The sequence below is a fragment of the Sycon ciliatum genome, chromosome 1, assembly GCF_964019385.1.
Source record: "Sycon ciliatum chromosome 1, ocSycCili1.1, whole genome shotgun sequence".
Lineage (NCBI taxonomy): Eukaryota > Metazoa > Porifera > Calcarea > Leucosolenida > Sycettidae > Sycon > Sycon ciliatum.
Genome location: NC_088643.1, coordinates 23092953 through 23114468, shown reverse-complemented (window position 1 = coordinate 23114468; position 21516 = coordinate 23092953). Strand labels below are relative to the sequence as shown.

At 46.7% G+C, this 21516-nt stretch overlaps 1 protein-coding gene across 1 annotated transcript; it reads left to right on the top strand.

The window, feature by feature from the left end:
* The first annotated feature begins 72 nt into the window (after window positions 1-72).
* LOC135818610 (26S proteasome non-ATPase regulatory subunit 1-like) lies at window positions 73-21434 on the top strand. The gene is made up of 31 exons (XM_065331999.1): window positions 73-236; window positions 311-354; window positions 480-553; window positions 1519-1582; window positions 2230-2335; window positions 3513-3733; window positions 3976-4053; window positions 7633-7698; window positions 7931-8017; window positions 8200-8436; window positions 8570-8677; window positions 9266-9354; window positions 9775-9853; window positions 10060-10159; window positions 11538-11614; window positions 11890-11950; window positions 12516-12566; window positions 12995-13071; window positions 13490-13549; window positions 14034-14093; window positions 14254-14349; window positions 14717-14781; window positions 15912-16026; window positions 16339-16395; window positions 16642-16701; window positions 16855-16957; window positions 17931-18100; window positions 18255-18461; window positions 18816-18968; window positions 19525-19600; window positions 20863-21434. Exons 1-31 carry the CDS (start codon window positions 212-214, stop codon window positions 20910-20912), a joined length of 2916 nt encoding a protein of 971 aa, XP_065188071.1. The 5' UTR covers window positions 73-211; the 3' UTR covers window positions 20913-21434.
* Window positions 21435-21516: the final 82 nt, after the last annotated feature.

Genomic DNA, 21516 nt, shown 5'->3' with positions numbered 1-21516 from the left:
CCGCCTGGAAAGACTTTGTGCAGACTTTTGCGACCCGTAGCGGTTTCATGATGTGACCGCTAGAAATTTTTCTAGGGATGAAGCGGATCGATCCTTCTTGGAGTTGTTGAAGCTGTGAAGTCAGGTTGAACTTGAAATTTTTGTGAGAGGAAGAAGGTGATGATGTGCTGACGAATCTCTGGTAGATTTTGGTATCGTCCCTTACTCGGATATGGCGGAGGGCATATCTTCTGCGGGTAAGCCAACAAATATCAGTGTGCTAATTCAATTGGGATTGCTGGATAATAATGCCTTCTTTGTCGCGCTTCAGGCGGCCTCATCGCTTTGCTGTCCGATGAGGACCCCACTATCCAGGTGAGAATTTGAATTGTCAAAATACTTTAGGCATGATTCTCCATCATATGTGCATGAACTCTTGGCGGGTGGAATTTGTGCTGTAATTTATCTAGTCCCTTGTGCGTATTCTTGGCCCCTGCTAGGTCTACGCTTTGCAACGTTTGAACGAGGTTGTTGACCAACATTGGACAGAACTCTCCGAGCACATCAGCTTATTGTAAGTTGAACCTTCTTGTGCACTACATTATTTTAGAATCGTGGTGATAGCATTTGAAATTTAAATGTATCCTAACACCCGTAGTTTATTTCCATAATTTGGCACTTCACTTTGAACCTAAAATGTAATCTTTCTAGAAAAATCCTTGGTAGGAAATGCTCCATACATGTACTTTCGAATAGTACAGTTGTTGGATATCAAAATGAAGTTCACTGCAAAAAATTTCCTCCCAGACGAAAATGCTTTGAAGTAACAGTTCACTGCCCGTCTCTTTTTAAAATTGTTTTTTGGATGGAAGATCTGTGTCTACACACCCTGTGGAAAGGTTTGTATCAGTTCTGACTAAGTAGAATTCATTCATAGCGCGGTAGATAAATCCTTGTTCTCATGCGTACTGTGCTTTGTAAAATACTCCACACGCACAATGCATTTGAATCTAGGCGGACCCGACAGTTTTATGCTTTCAGTGCTATGAAAGTATCCGTGGTCAAAATAAGTATTGAACGCGGTTGGCGCTGGCAAGATAATTCGACACCACTGTGTTGCATTGTTTTAGCTTAGACTATAATGTTTCTTAACAGTGTTTTCGACTTTGCATTTAGGTATCAATAAAATTGTTAGTGCATGCACCATTGACACAATTTGAAATATGGCTGAAAACTATATGGGAAGTTTCCTTGCCAAGCATCATTGACAGGGATCCAAAATGCTGCGTACGTATGTGTACTGCACCTGACTCGTACGCTATGATTCCCCTCAGTATTTCTCACCTTGCTCCCCCTTATGTTCAGGCTGCCCGTTTTGGAGTCATCAGTTGCCTGATGATCGCAGTAATACTTGAAACTCAGAGTTGCGACACAGTTTCCAATCTCTCTCTTGTGTAACTATGATATCAACTATTATAGACTCTGCAATAGCATAACATCTGTGTTCAATTGTTCAAATTTGTTTCATTTGTTTTTCAGAGAAGTCCTGTATGAGAACAAATCGTATGAACACCGTACACTTGCAGCGTTGGTAGTGTCGAAGGTGAGTCCAGAGAGTGCATTGGTTAGAATGTGAAACTCACTTATGTCTTCAGACTTCAGCGCTATACGTATTTTTGTGCCGATGCCTGCATTTATGTCCAGGTATTAAGGTGTACAAAAAGAGAGAAAAGAGCGTGATTTTTCTCCTGTTTCTTCTATTTGTTTTCACCTGCGTATCGTTACATCTTATCCGTAGCGCGCTCCCTATCCTTCTGGTACTAGTATCTAACAAATTTCCTTTGTGTTTGACTTGTTATGTGTTCAAATTATTCCAATTCCTTTGTCAGAACTGTGCGAGACATTTAAGGATGTGAGTCTGTGTCATGGTGCAAGTGGTTGTCGTATTGTGTAGTAATTGCAATGACTCATTGATTTGCTGTCGGTTAGCGCTACGGAGATGTGTTGAAGCTAGGTGTCAGGACGTCGAATGTCTCAGTACTTTGTCAGAACTGTGCCTAGTTGTTGCACTTTCTGACTATATATAGTATCTGGTTACAGTGATGGAGAGTTACTCTTAACTCATATCCATATGTCCTCTTCCTTTCTACATTTATTATTGGCTCAACATCCGAGTTTTAAACTCATTGATTTGATTGTTTTTGAATGTATCTTTTCTCTCCTGTTCTTTTCTGCAATTATTGTTCCCAGGTCTACTATCATTTAGGTTCGTTTGATGATGCCTTGGTGTACGCCTTGGGTGCTGGTGATCTTTTCGATGTCACCACCAAGTCAGAATACATCGAGACACTTGTCTGTAAGTACTCTTTCTCTCTCTCTCTCTCTCTCTCTCTCTCTCTCTCTCTCTCTCTCTCTCTCTCTCTCTCTCTCTCTCTCTCTCTCTCTATCTCTCTCTATCTCTCTCTCTCTCTCTCTCTCTCTCTCTCTCTCTCTCTCTCTCTCTCTCTCTCTCTCTCTCTATCCATCTCTCTCTCCATCTATCCATCTCTCTCTCTCTCTCTCTCTCTCTCTCTCTCTCTCTCTCTCTCTCTCTCTCTCTCTCTCTCTCTCTCTCTCTCTCTCTCTCTCTCTCTCTCTCTCTCGTGTGTGTGTGTGTGTGTGCGTGGGTTCGATTCCCGACGATTATGGTCACACACGTCTTTCTTCTCTTTCTGAGACTCCTCCTGACTTTTCTTTCATACTCCTGGGTGGTTACCAACAGCCAGTGCATGCCGGAGTATGTGGTGTGATGTGTGTGCGGGAAAAAATGGAAAAGACCAAAAAGTAGGGATTCACTGGCCAGAAAAATCCACTTCATAACTGTGTGGTGTAGACCAGGCTGAATAGTGGCGGTCAATTCTTCAGCCTTGCAAGATGTTGAATGGTGCAACCCCGGCACAAGTCGCTATGGCGTCTGCTATAGCATCGCTATCATCGCCTCTGGCGATGGGCGTCCAATGGTCCAATGGTGTGCGTGAGCTGTCAATTAGATTGCGGACATGCATACTGGAAGGGGAATCTGAAGCGCTGCTTGTAATTAGCAGTTAAAATCCGGGTAGGAACAGGTGGGATGGGTAGCTGCAAGTGTTCCTGTGCAGGTCAGTGAGGCATTGCTGCATGGCACATTACGACTAGCACGATTCTGTGCGTAAGTGCCATGACTTGCCCGTCCGTTTCATGGTTGAATCTCGCCATGGATCAGTATCCCGAGTGCGCGACGCACAGATCAAACCTCCAAGAAATCACCGCTCTCTGCTCAATACACACACACACACACGTGACCAAGCCGTAAGATCCCAACACACCCTCCCCCACACACATACTCATCACATCTGTGCCATTCACGCTTATGTCATATGACTAGGTGACAGGTTTGGAACATTGAGTTGTCTCGGGCTGGACGTCGTGTGGTGTCGTTGGGCTAACTGGTTAAGCACCATTTTTAAACGCTTCTGATGGCTCTATTTGTTTCTTTGCTACTCTATCTCTTGTAGCCAAGTGTGTGGACAAATACACCAAGTACCAAGCCACCCGTCCCGTGCAGAAGATCGACGATACTGTACAGCATGTAGATGAAGACTGTGACCCGCGTCTCATTAAAGTGATTGATCGCCTGTTTGATCTCTGCATTGAGCGGAAGAAGTTTAATGAGGCTATTGGGATTGCGTTAGAGACGCGGCGCTTGGACGTTGTGCACTCTTGCATAGTACAGGCGGTGAGTGCTACTCCAGCCCTATCATAATGTGCAACATACACTCCGGGGGAGTTGAGTATGTGTGTTCTACTTTAGTATGCTGTGCTGGATGCATCTTGCCTGCTTTCTGGTGTGCAGACGTCCACCTTGCGTCATGTTGATGTTGCACTTGTGCATGCAACCGCACGCTTTTTGTTCTTGTCCCCACCTCATGTTGCTCCATGTAATTTATCATGTATCTGTGTTGATGTGCTACTGTGCAGCCGGATAAGCATAAGACGCTAAACTACTGCTATCGAGCAGCAGTTGGGCTTCCTGGCAGCTGGAACTACAAAAAAGATGTAGGTTTGTCGTTCGTTTCCCATTACCTTGTCTGCTTGTTAGTGCATGTATGTATATCTGTCTGTCTGTATCTATCTATCCATTTACTTTGAAACATTGCCTAGTATATGGCTTAAAAATGCTACTTCGCAGCCAGGCTAGGTCGTCATAATGCTGACTTTTGGGTCCAGGTTTTGTATGGATGCATACTAGGGGTGAAACGAGTATCTATTTTGACCATCCGATCACTCATTCATAATATTCGATCGAGTATGTTTTATTATTTCGAGTATTTTCATCAACATTCAAAAGTGCTAAATTAGCGGTGAGTTCGGGACCAATTCGGAAAAAAATATGCGTGAACGCAGAACAGACGTAAAGCTCAACAATCGGTAAAATAAATATCTGTATGTATCTTATAGAAGTAAAAATGATGAAATATTGATTTTCTGGATGTTTTTATTTATTTTATGCTAAATTACTATGATTGCCTGCCAAGCCATGCCACACACAGAAACACACACACACACACACACACACACACACACACACACACACACACACACACACACACGCACACACACAGAAAGAGAGAGAATCTTTTATAATGATGGCAAGGGTGGCAGCTCTTCATCCTGCGACAAGGCAGAGAGCGGCTCAGAAGGAACAAGCGGCAATTGACATTCTGAGGTTGCAGATGGAAGTGAGGCATTAGGATGCAAGAAGATGAGGGCATCGACATAGCTGGGGCTCAGTGATGTCCGGAGCTTGTTCACAATCATCCCAGCGGAAGAGAAAACACGCTCTGAAGGCACAGATGTAGCTAGAGAGCACAACAGCTGGCGAGCAACAGAAGACAAAAATGGGTACCGGCCAGAGTTGGCTTTCCACCACTGCAATGGGTCAGTGGAGGAAGCGCAGGTCGCTCGGAGAAGAACATAGCAACCTGCATGAAGCAAAAAGTAACAATGCGAGCACATAAGGAGACGCACTGTAAATACAGGAAAAGTAGTGTGGTGAACCAGGCTCTATTTGTGAAATTGGAAATGTGCACAGAAAAAATTGACTGTCACCATGCACTGGATGAAGACTATTTTCATGAATACACAGGAGGTATGCTTAGTAAGTGGTTACCTCTGTCTCCACGTCACCTGACTTAGAAGATGGGGTGCTATCAGCACCAAAGAAGAAGTCCATTGCGTCAGATGGACATGGCTTCTTTGCAACAGGCTCAATTGAAAAATCTATGAAGAAAGACAAACGACAAATAAAGCGTTTTCTTAGTAACTGACTGTCTGCTACATCATCTACATGTGTGTCATCATTTTCATGTACACAGTACAGACTACTATTGGTCTAGAGGTCTATGATCTGGATATATCAAGATGGACAATCTCTACAAGGACATGTGTCAATGTTGTTTGGCATGCGAACATTGTAAATCTATTGAACTCGGTTCCCTCACCTGTATCATCTGACATGCTGGGGAGGTCAGCAATGCTCAAAGCCATGCGCTTCAATTCCAGCTTGACGGCAGCCTTGTCCTCGTCACTGTCAAGGTATCCCAACAGCAGGCTTCTCGGGGCAATGGCCGAGGACAAGCTTGGCAGAGACAGAGCGTCTATTGCAGCGATGCTGAATTTATCCTCCAGCTCTTCAAGCAGACGAGCGAGAAAGGAAGAAATCGCAAGTGTGGCATCGTCAGCATCACTTTCCCGCTGCCATGCACGGTGGAGGGACGAAACAATCGGCAGCAGCAAAGACATCGTGCAATATGTCTCACCGCCAAGGAGAGTTGTTGCTGTTGCTGCAGGTCCGAGGGTGTCGACGACCTCCTGCGCAAGTGTCCACTGGTGGTCCTTTAGAAGGAGCGACTTGTGCGCTGAATCCTCCTGAAGCACAGCCATGACTGGCAACTTCAGCTCCAGTAGGCGCACCAACATGGCATGGCCGCTATTCCAGCGTGTGGCGACATCTTGGATCAGGTGCAGCGCCTTGCCACCATTGCTGCTCATAGCTACTTGGCGCTCGTTGAGGGCCTCTGTTTGCTTGCTGCTATGGTGAAAATGGCTCACCAACCTGCGAGCATCGGCCAGCAACTTCTCCACCTGCCGCGTACCAGCAACAGCATGGCGGATACAAGTTTGCAGACGATGTGCTGCGCAGGCGATGAAATCCCAGGCCAGCTCCCGTTTCAGCAAGCGACTGGCTGCCATTACGTTCCGTGCTTCGTCGTGCACAATACACTTCACGCTGCTCGTGCTGATGCCGAAGCTCTCGACCAGTCGCTTGGTTTCCGCAGCCCGGTTTTCGGCAGTATGGCCCTCCTGGAAGTATGATGTTTCCAGGACGTTGCTCTGCAACGTCCAATCAGCTGCAACAAAGTGGACAGCGAACGTCAGGTAAGACATCGTTGCCTTTGACGTCCACGCATCCGTCGTAAGCGCAAGCGCTGGAACGTTCTGGAGCAGCTCCACCAGTTCTTTTCGTGCCTTCGCATGGCGCTTTTGGATCATGCCGGCGACGCAGGTTCGCGATGGCACAGTGAAGCCAGGCTTCAGGAACGACATGAGCCTCACGAAACCTCCGTCGCCGACAATCCCCAGAGGTCGCATATTCAGGCAGATCCAGTCCACCAGCAGGTTGGACATTTGCGAGACCTCCGCCGCGTTGCACGGTGTTCGTGACTGCCAAACGACAATATCGGGCGAGTTCCTTGCTCAGTTGTCACTGAGCTAGAGGCAGCAGGCTTGGAAAGGACGAAGGGATGGCTGGTTCTCAAATGATTCTGGAGGTTCGTCGTCCCTCCAGTGTAAGAGTAAGAGCGCTTGCAGTGGCTACAAATTACTTTGCTCTCCACCGGTTGAGAAAAGTGCTCCCAAACGAAAGAGCGTTGGGATGCCAGCTTCCCAACCTTAGTCTTTGACATAGCGAAAACGGTGAACAAAAAGAAATTCTACTACTAGAGACTAAAAACGGAAACTGTCACACGTCAACAACACTTCGGTCACAGGAAGGAGCATCGAAGGGACCAGATCAAGTAAGTAACAAAACTACAATGCATCCACAAACTAACTTACCGTTTGCTACACTTGCAGTTGCAGCGCGAAGTCGCCGCGCGAGTGTCCAACGTCTCTACATCGTACTTTTAGCTGTCGTATCTCACAGCTTGCCTTGCCGTGACCTGGAGTGAAGTCGATGATCGCGTCGTCCAAGTCATAAAATACTGACTCAAAGGTATGCATAATGCATGCATACCAGCGGCCACAGGGTACGGGAAAAGTTTTGAAAGATCGATCGAGTGCACAATTTCGAGTACTCGCTCGTTTGAAATTTTCGAACGAATACTCGGATATTCGAACTAATCGTTTCACCCCTAATGCATACTCGTTTGGGTGGTTTCCTTCACAGTGGGTTGATATATCCGCCAGTAGTGACTGGACGGCGCCCTCCTGACGGGGACCCACTGGAGAGTTGTTGTATCTGTTTGTTTGATCTCTTCAACGGGCAAGTCATCATGTGCTGATTTTCTTTGTGCGCGCCTGTGTGTGTGTGTGTGTGTGCCTGTGTGTTTGTGCATGTGTATGTGTGTTGTTCAGATTCTAAAAGTGCTGGCGCCTCTTTTCGGCGACCTAGCTTCGCCAGATTACCTGAACATGTGCCATGTAAGTGGAGAAGTGTGTTTGTACGGTTTGGAATGTCCATTAAACCTGCCTATCCACACCTAGAACTCTTTCTCCTAATAGCTACTTGCTGTGTTACTGTCCTTTACATAACATGTCTACATCGCCATCATCAATTATTGGTCACTCTATGATTGACGAGTGCACGAAACTCAAAGAGAGTTCTGACTAGCCCTTCTTGACCACTATTGTGCTGATTTATGTCTCTCCGCAGTGCTACGTGTTCCTGCAAGACTACGCTGGCCTTGCTGCCATGCTGCAGCGGCTGATTGCAAAGAAGGCGACGGACGAAATCACACACGTAAGTCGCAAGCAGGCACATTCTTGCATTTTAATGCTTTGAAATGCGCACCCCGTACCCAGCAGGTTTCCCCCTCGGTGCTGCTGCATTGTGTACTCGGAAGTAACTTTGTAAACCATGGGAAGGACGGGGTTCTTTGCAGAAGTTGAGCCTGACGTTTTCGCTTGTTTTACTTTTTGCAGTTGGACCGTGTGACGGCCTATCAAGTGGCGTTTGACCTGTACCACTCAACATCGCAATTCTTCTGCACGCACGTGTCCTCCTTCCTCTCGTCCGCTTCCGCGGAAGAGAAGGGCGATTCGGCAGTGACGATGACTACTGCCGAAACGACGGCGGCGAGTGGCGAGGCTGGCTCGAGTACTAATGACGAGCATCCTCCTGCAGATGTTGCCGATCCCCCAGATGGTTACAAGGAGGCTGTAAGTGCTTATACTAGCTTGATATCCTTGTCGTTGCCACGGGTTTTCTTCCAGAGCTCTCTTGGATGTGTATCTGCATTTAAGCTGCTTGATCACAGTGTATCTGTGCTGTGCATGTGTGCGGGCTGTTCAGATGAAGAAGCTGACACGTATCCTGAATGGTGAACGTACTGTGGAGCTTTATCTTCAGTTCCTTGTCCGCTCTAACCATAGCGATCTTCTCGTGTACCGGCACATAAAGGTAGGGGTTTGAAGCTTTGCTGTACACACTATTGCTTTCAGTCTAGAAAGTTTGGGATGCATCATTTCCCTATTCGTTTGATCTCTGATTTAGAGATTCTTGACTATGCGACATATATGTTTTGTATTGTCCTAGGTGTTCAGTTCCGGCTAGTGGAATTTGACCTCGTGAATTGCAGCCCAGGGGCTGCAGAGCCTTAGAGCAATACAGCCACTGGTTTGTGCGCTGAACGCGGCTCTGTTTCATCCATGCAGTTGACTTGCTGCACTGCACATGAATATTGTACTGATTTTTCAGTCTGCAACAAAGGGATCAGCTGGCAGGGTTGTTGGAATTGGTGTGCAGGTGCGGGTGCAGCTAAAGCTGCATCACCATTTTTAAATAAAATATACATTGGGTATATTCCTCTGTCGCTCATTCAAGCAAAAGATTCAAAAACAATATTTCCATCTGGGGATTCCCTGAACTCCCTTCTGGTGTTGTCTGCACGTAGGGAAGGAAGAAAAAATCTTTCTGGTGCGCCTGTTTGGCAATTATAGACACCTTGTCTGGAGTTCTGCTGTTTTGCTGCTCTTGCTCTGTTTACAGGACCATGTCAGGAACTCTATATGTCACAATGCTGCTATCATCGCTAATGGCTTTGCTCATTGTGGCACGACCAGCGATGTGTTCCTACGGTAAGCACTGGCGTTGGCCATCATGTACATTTGCGGTGTGGATAGGGTTTGCGCCGTGCTTCTAGTGTTGCCATGGTCACATGGGGATGGACGATACCACGAGTACCAGTGGGCTTTATCTAGCCGATGCATTCCGTGTGCCCTGGGAGAGTTGTGCTGATCAGTATTCCTGTACCCATTACCCTGTGTGGGTGATTCTTGCTCAAGGTGTCTCACATGGTCAGGACTACCACCTGTTCTGCAACTGTGCCGCGCAGTGCAACCACGTTCTCACTGCGTTACGTCTGCCACTGCGTATGCAATTGAGTGCGAGGTGTTTTGTCGCTTGTGCTGCTGTTATGGCGTTGGACTACATGTGGCCTAACCTAGATCTAAACCAGACCTTTTTTTGTGTGGGCGTGCACTGTGTTGTTTTCTCAGTGAGGACATTGAGTGGCTTGGACAGGCAGCCAACTGGGCGAAGTTCACGGCCACGGCTAGTCTGGGTGTGATCCATAAGGTTAGTGTGTAGTCTTATCCTGCTCTAGCTCTACACTCTGGATATTGGCACCAACTGTACTAGTATTGCTTTGTGAGCTTGACTAATTTGAATTGCTTTTTATATCTGTGATTTTTCCTCCGTAGTGATTTGGTCATCTTGTGTTTAGGCTCATATTTAAGACTACTGGTAGTTATTCCTATTGCATTATTGTGCTGATTTGGCAGGGTCATGAAAAGGAAGCACTCACACTTCTCTCGACATACCTACCATCTGAGTCTAGTATGTCTGCTGGTTACCAAGATGGTGGCGGTCTTTATGCGTTGGGTAAGTCTTCTTACTGTCCACAATAGATTTCCATCATTGCATATCACTAGAAAGTTGTTCCATTGAAAATTTTAAATCCTGTAGTGTCTTGTAGAAAAGCCTGTCTCGTATAGAAGCCTGTTTTCAATTGAAGCCTGATTTTTAAGATACACTGTCAGCACATAAGCCTGGCTTTAGAATTGACGTACATAGAGATACATGCTTGAATAGAAGCCGGACTTGAATAGAAGCCTAGCACCAAGAGTACATAACCCCCCAGAGTGTGCAACGCCGATCCAGCTCTGCATAGGGTCTTGGTCGAGCAAAATCGGATCTTCTGATGTCATGCGTACACTCCACACCAGCGCAAAGCCTGTCTCGAGGCAGGGTACCATTGTTTTTGATCCAAGAGCACCCGCGACTCCCCTGGTCCTCCTTAGATGTGTACGGTATTATGACGCAAAGATCCGATTCCGCTCGACCAAGACCCTATGCAGAGCTGGATCAGGCGTTGCACACTCTGGGAGGTTATGTACTCTTGCTAGCACTGACATCGGCTTCTACAGGAATAAGCACGTCTTTTATCACGACATTACGATAAGAATCCAATTAGTCTCTTTGGTGACTTGTATCTTCGATTGGAATTGTTGGTAAAGACTGTGTTTTCCAATCATCAGTGCATGGGTTCAAGCCCCCTTTGTGCATGGGGAAGGTTTTTTTCAGACAAGCTGATGATGAACTAGGAAATCCAACCCTGAACTCAAGGTGTGGAGAAACATGAGAATAGTTCTGAAGCTTGTTTTCTTTCTTTTTTCTTTTTTTTCTTGTACTGGTACCATTGCCCCGCACAACATTTGAGGGTGGTGATTTGGCGAGGGGTTGAATTTAGACTTTCGAATAATTCAAATTTGGTTTGAGCTCTGTGAGGAATTTCTCTGGGATTTTGCTCGGGCAATTCCCCCAATTCTTCTCATCGATTTCTAAGCGATTGGATAACAAACGCCCGATTTCGGAACTTATGCGCAAAGTGATCACAGATTTTATGTGATATAGATGCTGGCCTAACGGTTAAAAAACCCCAGAGAAGTCTATACTTTTGAAACGCCAGAAGCCGAAGCCAGATATTATACATACATGTGGGTGAAAGTGCAGCACGATGCTGGAGAGTACAGTGTAGTTTACTTCGCATCCACCTGCCAATCTTTATACAACACCCCAAGTCAAGCTCAGTGCACACTAAAGTGTGGAGTCCCAGCCTGCGCTGCGAATACGGCTTTCGCTTCACAGCAACATCCTGTGGGAGCGGGATAGTGATTTTTTTTACGGTAGTTTGTTCTTGGGTTTCTCTCCAATTATCAATAGGTTAATTGGGTTTCATGTTTTACATGTTTTCATGTAGGTTTAATTCATGCAAATCATGGCCGTGCTGTCCTTGAGTATTTGCTCAAGAAGCTGGAAGATAACAAGACAAACGAGGTGTGTATAAGCTGAATGCGAATTTCTGTTCTCTCCCTCTGTTGGCCGAGGCATGGATGATTTCTACAGTATGTAGGTATATTTGATCACCGGTTTTTCCTCGTCTTCCCTTGCCACCCTTATTCCTGAGCTACTCATGCAGCGTCATCCGGGTATGTGATGCTTTCCATGCATGCGCGATAATATTTAGGCTGTCTGACAGCGCTTTGCAGTCCTACATTGTGTACGAGTATGTGTGTGTGTTCTTTTGTGAACGTGTTCACCTTGTTTTGCAGGTCATTCAGCATGGAGCTTGTCTCGGCCTGGGTCTGGCTAGTTTAGGAGCAAGGAGTCCTGGTTAGTTGCAGCCAGATCCCTTTACACTGTGTGTGTGCGTGTGTGTGTATGTGTCTTGTGTAATCACTGGGGGCAGGGGTAACTGCAGTTGGATCCCAGGACGGATACCCTGATGCCGTCAATCCTTTTTCTGCACCTTGTCCTCACCCACTTACTGAGGTGTGGTGAGCCCATAAGTGGGATCATTTTCAAGTCCACCCAGAGTTTTGGGGATTTCAAGGGGGTGTCGGCCGTTTGGGCGGTTCAATAGCCAGTTGAGTCATCTTTCCGAGATTCCTTTTGAGTCTCCCTCCACTCTCCCGGGGAGACCCACGTGACCAGTTTTGGCAGTGAGCAACAAGTGCAAGTGTGTGTGTGTGTGTGTGTGTGTGTGTGTGTGTGTGTGTGTGTGTGTGTGTGTGTGTTGACTGTAAACACTAACGTACCCATACTGTGCAGACGACAGTACAGGTGAATTAATAGTTCGAAGGAAAAAAAGCTAGATGTGATGGATATACATGTACAGATTTCTGTTTCATCTTGAGTATTTAGTGTCGTCCATTTTTTTACTTGTACATGTGTGCAGATGTATACGAGTACCTCAAGCAGTGTCTACTACGTGACGATGCAGTGGCTGGTAAGTGTGTGGCTCTTTGTCGTGCCTGCTCCGCCTAGTTTCCGTGTTGCTAATACTGTGCGGTTACTGTGCACTGAAAGGAGCACCACATTTTTTCTTCTTTTGACAGTATAATAACTTGGTTCGCATTGAGTGTCAGGTTTTGTATACTGTGCCATGTGCATGAGTGTTTGCTTGGTCTCTCTCTCTCTCTCTCTCTCTCTCTCTCTCTCTCTCTCTCTCTCTCTCTCTCTCTCTCTTTCTTTCGCCCATGGTCTCTGTGTGCCAGTTCATGCACGTGAAGCAAGTGATGCACAGTCATTATAATTACGTTGTGGTCTCTGCAGTCAGGAAGTGTTGTCCCGGCTTGCTTTGTATCATGCCGTGTACATGTAGATGTGTGCACTGTGTAACCACTGGTGGCTATATCCTGCGTTTGGTGTTACCAGGTGAGGCCGCGTCAATGGCCATGGGCCTGGTCATGACTGGATCGTTGGATGCAGCCATTCTAGAAGAGATGATCATGGTGAGCAGCTTGTGATGCCAATCATTGAAAGCACACGTACAGTGCTGCTCAGTCGCGTGGGTTAAGTTTGCGTAGCCCTGCACCAGTACACATCCCAGTGTTTGCAGGTCATCGCCTGCACAGCATTCACTCGCGCTTGGTCGGATTAGATTGAGTAGTACTGGACATGTACATGCCTTTTGTACACAGTGTGTGCTTTACTCTCCGATGTGGCACTTTGGTTAGCAAAAATCATTGTCCACCTGCTGGAATTTGTGGATGCGCGAGTGAGAATGTGTTTGCTCAGTACAATTTATGAAGCAAATTTTGTATTTTTTTGCTCGCCGCATTTTACATACCTTATTAATTTTTGTTGGAAAGCTCCTGTTTCCAAACGTTTGGATTGATTTTCTATTTTGTTCTCTGTTTTGCTGTCCAGTATGCTCAAAACACTCAGCATGACAAGATCTGCAATGGTCTTGCCGTTGGTATTCCTATGGTGAGTGTAATCATCAAGCATATCACATGAAAGATGTTTGCTGTGCGTAGTCACTTACTCACCACGCAACGTTTGACCGTAGCAAGGTCCACGTTGTGCCATGAAGCCAATAGTGACTTGTGCATGAGCAGATGGTTATGCTAGCGTGGGAAGTGCTCAGCAAGTTCAATCTTTTAAACTTGGACGCTTGGCAGTCGTACTGCATTGCCAGGCCTTGTGCCTTTGTTGTGCCATGATCAGGCTCTCGGTTGGGCCAGACGGTAGCTGTGCTAGTTTGTGGCGGTAGAAACCGAAATGAGAGGTGAACCCCCCGATATTCTCTGGTTGTTTGTTTGCTGGTATTGAACCAGTTTGTTTTGCATGCCTGTTGCTCTTGTGCCACGTGCTTTACTCGTTGTGTTTGTCTTTGATTTGTACCAGCACCATGGAGCTTGCATATTGGATACTCCATATGATAGTATTGTTTGGTTCTGTCCTGTCACAGCTGATGTTCAATCGTCAGGAAGAGGCCGATAAGTGGATCGAAATGCTGACGGAAGGAAAGGTAGGTGTTCTATTGGTGCCCGTCTCTGTTTATCCTTATTCAGCTTCTTCCGTCTTTTTCTGTGTTTCTGATGCCGTGCGTTGCTTGAATTTGAAATGAATGCCCTGAAGCTAACCTCTGCTTTGACTTGTTGTTGTTGTTGTTTTGGTATACTGTGCAGGATCAGCATATCCGCCGCACAGCCATGAACTGTATAGCCATGGCGTACTGCGGCACTGGTAACCTGAAGGTGGTCGAGACCCTCCTGCACCATGCGGTATGTATATCCTAGGCCAGGGCATTCCTCAGCTTTTGTTGGGCTATCTTTGTCATTACCCCTGCCTCACAAGTAACTCAGCCGTGCTTTGCTATGTCTATATGTTTACCCAAAGGCACACAATGAAAACCCTTGGCAAATTCTGTTGTGACTCAGGCTGAACCAATCATCAGACAACGAACAGATTATGTTTACCTTCATGTTTTCATTGGTTTGAGGGAAAGATGCTAACGGGAAAAGTCTGAAGAATAAAATTGACTGTCGCCACCAGGACTCGAACGCTCGCTTATGGCCAGCGATGCTCTACCTCTAACCTATGGAGTGCTTCATGCCTTCCCTGGCTGTTGTATTTTATCTTGGCTTCTAGGTCAGTGATGCATTTGGTGATGTTCGTCGTGCAGCTGTCACCGCTATCGGATTCGTGCTCTGCAAGTATGTTCTTGGTCTTGAAGCATGTTTGTGTGTTGCATGTACTGTCCTGGCTATGTACTGTGGGCACTGTCCTGGCTATGTACTGTGGGCACAGATTCATACGGGCAAGAGTCCATAAACAGTTCATGGACTGATGCGAGTATAATGTCATTAGCGTATGAAAACTGCCCTGGGAGACTCCTAGTGATTTGAAAAATACAGCAGTGGTGCAGCCGTCTTGTAGAAATGAATACATTATTTAACCCTTTGGAGTCCGTAACTTTTTTGCTTCCGCAGAATTTGTGGCAGTCACGAAAATGCGCACTCCATTTCCAACATAACTTTGGTTCTACTTCACCGATTTTGAAGATCTTGGGCTCGTTGGAAAGCTCTTGATGAGAGAAATACAATGAGCCCAAACTCGCCAAGAGCACTTTTCATTGTCCGCCACAACGCGCCCCAAACGCGAGTCCAGCTCCAGATCTGAGACGAAATCGGTCTCCTGTAGCCATTTCACTGAATCTAGCTCGGAACTGTTCCATTTTTTCCGAGTAGAAGCTTACCTTGCCGTGCCTTCGCGCCGCGCCGGTCCTGGCACGTGCCGCCTGTCATGAAGCTGGGAAAATCCCTTTTTTTCACGCACTGCTGACTCGCAGCACGCATCGCAGAAAAGTCAAAATGTTTGATTGCTCGCCGCTCACTCAAACTAAATCGGAGAGACATCGGACCTGTTCGAGGCGATAGCTGAGAGTTTTCTCTACCATTAGACCCTTCGATTGTTGTATTTGGTCGAGAACCGAAAGTTTGACTGCGCCCACATGCATACAAAATGCCCATGGTTCGAAATCGAACCATGGACTCCAAAGGGTTAAAAAATGGTGCCCAGTTCCCTGCTTCCATATCCAATGCCCATGCTTGTGCATAACACAAGAGTGAACGTACCATAAGCAACTCAACACAGAGCTCTCTCAACTGGGGCAAATTAGAACTCTATGATATAGAAGTTCTATAATCTCTCCCTCTTCAGAAGTGTATGATCTCGGTTGTGTTTTCCTTGGTTGGCATTTGGCAGCATTGTGCTGTTTTGCTTGGCTGCCTCAGCGAGTAGCTCTGACATGTCTTTCTAAAATGATGTGTGTGTGTGTCCATAGCGATCCTGAAATGTGCCCAGACATGGTGCGCTTGCTGGCAGAAAGCTTCAACCCGTACGTGCGCTGCGGCACTGCAATGGCGCTGGGTATCGCATGTGCAGGAACTGGCAACCTGGTATGTGCTGATTTTAACCACATAATTTTGGCTCTCTCCCCCTCTCTCTATTTGATCTGTCTCTCTCCCCCTCTCTCTATTTGATCTGTCTCTCTATTTGATCTGTCTCTGTCTCTCTCTCTCTCTCTCTCTCTCTCTCTCTCTCTCTCTCTCTCTCTCTCTCTCTCTCTCTCTCTCTCTCTCTCTCTCTCTCCCTCTCTCTGTCGCTCGCTCGCTCGCTCGCTCGTCACTTCATGACGTGAATTCTAGAATGTAATGTGCTGTTCATTGGGACTTTATGCATTTCTTTCTTCTCTGTGTGCTCCTTACTAGAATGCCTTCAAAGTGATTGAACCACTTTTTAAGGATTCCACCAACTTTGTTCGACAGGTATGTGAATGTGTAGTATTGAGGTGACCAGGTGTCACCCTCATGTTTACAACTGTATTAAATTGCCTTATATTATGACCGGTCAACAGCTGCTTGGCCTGGACTTGTACTACTGTCCTACACCGCTCCATGACTTCATCCCCTTTGAGCACACATCGGTACACTGTCTTGCAGCTTGAGAGTGATGATCGAGGCTTGTCGTTTGATTGTGTTGTGTTTGTTGGTGTGCTCTGCGCGTATGTACAGGGTGCATATATTGCTGGTGCTATGATCATGGTCGCGCAGAGCCAGGGACACAACACGAAGGTGAGTGCAGGTTGTTTCTGACCCTCGTAGCTCCTGGAACTTTTCTGTGCGTGCTCCGGCACTTTGGCATATAAATCGTGGATTACTGCTATGGCAGGGCATTGGTTTTCGTCATGTGCATGTAATTCTGTTTGTGTCTGTTGTTGCGTCCAGGTTGCTGGCTTCCGTGCCCTACTTAGATCAACAGTAGCTGACTCACATGAAGAGTCGATCAGCAAGTTTGGTGCAATCATGGCACAGGGCATCATTGATGCTGGTATGTTTGCTAATCGCTGTCGCTGCTATACTTGCCCTGTTGGTCTGATTCTGTGTCGTACGTGTGTGAAGTTACCAGCACATTTGACCGGTGTGTCCTCTCATGAGCCTTGATGAGCTGGTATGGGTTCTCAGATCGTTGTGCAGTATGATTCGCCTGCTCGTACATTGCATGTTATCAAGCCAGTGTGCTAGTTTGTGGTGTGATTTGAGTCATTTTGAGGTGTACCAAAACATCTTGATGTACTAGTATGTCGCATTGTACTCTACAGGTCATGTGCACTTCTGTGGCACGATTGGTTGGATGTACAGTATATCACTACATACACCTACACTCTGCAGCCAGCTCTAGTGCTTTATGTAAACTAAAGAGTAGGAAACTGCGGGTAGAGAGCAAGCAATAGCCGAAAGGACATGGCGTTCAATATTTACATGATAGACTAGTTGTTGGCTATGCCACTCTGCTCACCATGCTCACGCCTGCCCGTCACCCAAAGACTCCCTTACTATCCCACTGGCCCATTGCCCGCCATCCTCCTGGCACCTCCACCCATCTGCTGCACACTGCCTCCCCATCGCCTCTTTCCGCGCTTTCATGCTCACACCTGCCTGTTGCCCGCCACCCTCGTAGCACTTCTACTGTCGCGCCTTGGCCCACGCAGCTTTCTAGCCATACCTTACATCAGATTTAGCGCTAAATTTGTTTATGCTTGTGGCCCGATGTGCTTATAAGCATACTGTTGGGTAGACCCGAGTATCAGTTGTCTGATGATTGCCTAACACTAGTAACAGCATGAAACTCAGAGTTACAACCAACCTGAACGTCCTCCGCTGAGTCTGCTATGATAGACTAGCAGCGTTCCGGTGTTACATTGCTACCAGTCATGTTTTACATCACCCCCTTTCCCTTGATTTCTGATTTATTTTGGTTGTTCGTGTCCCGCTTGGTGTCTCTCCTTTCTGCGTGTGCGTAGGTGGCCGTAACTGCACTATTCAGCTGGTTGACAAGTCTGGTCATCTGCACATGCCTTCGGTGGTTGGCTGCATGACGTTCCAGAATTTCTGGTACTGGTTCCCCGTTTCACACTTCCTGTCGTTGGCTTTCACACCAGCCACAGTGACTGTTCTCAATGAGGACCTAGAGGTGAGTTCGCCAGTGTAAAAACTCCCAAAAGTTCAACATACTTCTTCACTTTGTGATACCATTATTTGTTTGTTGTAAATTCTGTGTTCCATACAATCATGTCGTTGTATATCTCAGAAGTCATATCTCCTGCTGGTGTTCTCGTTTTCTTCAGATGCCAACCATGCAACTCGAGAGCTGGGCCAAACCGCCAACCTATGCATACCCGCCAGTGATGGAAGTGGCCAAGGCTAAGGAGAAGGAGAAGGTCAAGACCGCTGTGCTGTCCACGACGGCCAAGGTGCAAGCGCGGGAAGCGCGGAAGGCTGGCCAGAAGGGCGGAAAAGCCACCACCCCGACCGCCTCGACTGCCCCCGAGCCGGTATGTAGCTAAGTCACCTGTAACTCACTTGTGGCATGCCCAATTGTGTGTGCTCCGAAGAACAGTGGCTTTCTGTGCCATCGCATGTGTCCTCTTGCTTGCTCTCAGCTTTTTCCAGATTTGAAAGGCGTTGTGGTGTGTCTCTGTTCCTGCTCAGTTTGCATCTTAGCCACACTGGCACCTGTTTTACCTGAATTTAACGCCCCAGTTTTAGACAAGACAAGCAGTTGCCATACTGATATGTAAATCGAAAATGTGGACGTATCCACAGCACTAGGCGACTGGCTCTCTGCTCGCCTCTTCTTCCTTTAAAATTTTTTTTTACGACACTCGCTGTACCTGTGTTTATTTCAGATGGAGACATCGGAAGAAACTGAGACAAAGCCAAAGGAGGAGGAAGAAGTCCTGCCACCCAGGATCAAGGTGGAGAATCCTGCTCGTGTCGTTCCAGAGCAGTTGTCAGTGATGAAGTTTGAGTACGAATCACGTTACCGACACATCAAACTGGTACGTAGTGCGGTGTGGGCAAGCTTGTTGTGATGCACCCTCCGCATTGTCCACATGATTATACATAAGGGGTCGTCGCAAAAGTTTTTTGTCGTCCCTGAAACGAACATGATTCGTTTGGGGGGGAGGGGGTGCGAGCCAAAAACGCAAGTCGACCGACACTGTACATATGACATGTACATGCATGCGATTTTCGTCGTCCAGCATAGCAAGCTGTGTTCGTTTCAGAGGGAGGGGAGGGGGTCCAAGTACGAAATGAACGATGTTCGTTTCAGGGACGACAGAAAACTTTTGCGACGACCCCTAATAGCTTCGATGTGATCACTTATGTACGAAAGACAAGAATGTGGCCGCTCAACGTAGGTGTTTACGGCTTGGTGCCTGAGATGACCGTTCTTTGAAGGCAAGTGGCCTCTTTCTCTAGTGGTCGCATGCTTCAGTGTATGCATGGTACTTTAGCACACCTGCCATATTATACTTACGGTGTGTGTGTGTGTGTGTGTGTGTGTGTGTGTGTGTGTGTGTGTGTGTGTGTGTGTTCTCAATGTACGCGTAGCTTGGCCACGGCGGAATTATTATGGCAGCAGATTCTACACGTGGCAAGGCCGAGGACCTTGTCACGCCTGCAATTGGTGAGTTTCCCACCGAATTGTAATCTGTTCTTCGTCTTTCTTTTTCCTTTTTTTTTGCGTTGCCCACTCTTGCTGTTGTGAGTGCGCTTCACTTTCTCTGGTACTACCGTATTATCTCTGATATAAGCACAGTCTCCAATAATAGCACGTCTCCAATAATAGAACACCTTGGGGCGGCATTCAAAAAATAAAGTGCTCAGTCTCCATTATACGCGCACTGTGTAAATTCATTATCTGTACCGGCGAAAAACCCCTGAAATGTGTGTGTCTGACATGAATTTGGCATGGCAACATGCCTCTGAAATGAGGTTGAAATAATAATGGAACAGTCTCCAATAAAGGAACGTCTCCATTAATAGCACGGGGCGGAGGTACATTGAAAAAATAAAGGACCATGCTTATATTAGAGATAACACGGTAGTAGCCTTTAGAAGACACTTAACCCTTTCAGTGCCAAGGGGGTCAGAAAAATTCAATTTTTTCTGAGTTGAGCCGAACTCAATTTTTTCATAGCTCAGCTGTATATCCACGGATCTTTACAAACGATGGCTCTCTAGAAAGATATCATGGCCAGGCAGACAGCTGTGAAGAGAAAATGCAGCGAAAATAGTCTTCCTCGCGAGGGCGACTGAGCGAAGTCCGTTTTCTGCATTTTCGTAGCATCTACACTTTCTCACGCGCGCGATCGATCGCAGTGCAGTCAACTTTCAACACACGAAATTCGGACAAAGTTGGCCTGAAAGCCACTGAAAACCTCGATGTTTTGATACCCAATACGCATGGGTTGCCACGAGAGAAATAGAGAAACCCGCGATGCGCATACGTCATGTTTTCTACGCGCGACAATTGTTTATCCGAGCGCGCGCGCTTCAGGCTTCGTCCTGGCGATATCTATCCTCACGGACACAAAACGATGTGATGAGTCGATAGCCAAGGTCTTCCTGAAGACGTAGAGTGGTCGTTTGTAACTCTCCTGTGTGTAGAAGTGGAGATACGAATTTATTTGTACACACATACTCATTCCGGGCGACTTTATCGCCTGTGGCACTGAGAGGGTTAACAACCAAAGTCAGGCTTGACCTAGTTATGGTTCTAATTATCCAAGTGATTGCCTGTTTTGGAAATTGTGTACGCCGTGGGCGGATCATCAGACAGCAAATTCATTGATGGCTGTATTCGTGAATTTTGTGCATGATGTCTTAGCTTCAGGAGTTCCAAGGTTTTTCATTGACATCTTGATTGTCCTTTTTATTGTTCTCCAGATGGCCCTGAGCCAGATCCACCGGAGCCATTTGAGTGGAAAGAGGACTAAGATTGACCTCCCTAGCGAGCCGTTTTCTTATTTCGCCATCAGCGATGGCCCCCAACTGGTTCCTCTCCGCTCTCGTGAAAACTATTGTAGGTCTATTCTATGAAGTGCATTGGCCTCCCAGTGTGGTCAATGGCACCACATCACCACTACGCTGCTGTAACCTAATAACTGCTAGTGCTGTGTCCTGGACAGCAGCCACAGTAGCCCTTGCTGCCAGTACAGCTCGTTACTTTGGATTGGCGAGCTTCTGCTTTGATTTCAGCTCCATTTTTACACTGTGCCTTGGAATGATTGCATTCGATTTTATCCGTGCTGTACGTTATGCCATGTACATTTTCGTCCCCTGCGCCCCTCTTTATGGTTGTTATCGACTCTGGACGCCTTTTTGGGATGTGTATTCTCTGTTTTATGCTGTACTAGTTCCTCTGTGTTTGCACATAGTGTTGGTGTTTTCATTTAAATTTTTCTCCGCATAAACCTGTTGAAGTTGCTGGCCAAAGTAAATTTAGTATCATAGTCTGATCATGAGAGTCACCGACAGCTGCTGCAATGCAGCTAGCTCTGCAACAATACTTTTCGTGTGAATGCCCAGAATCGAAGCTTC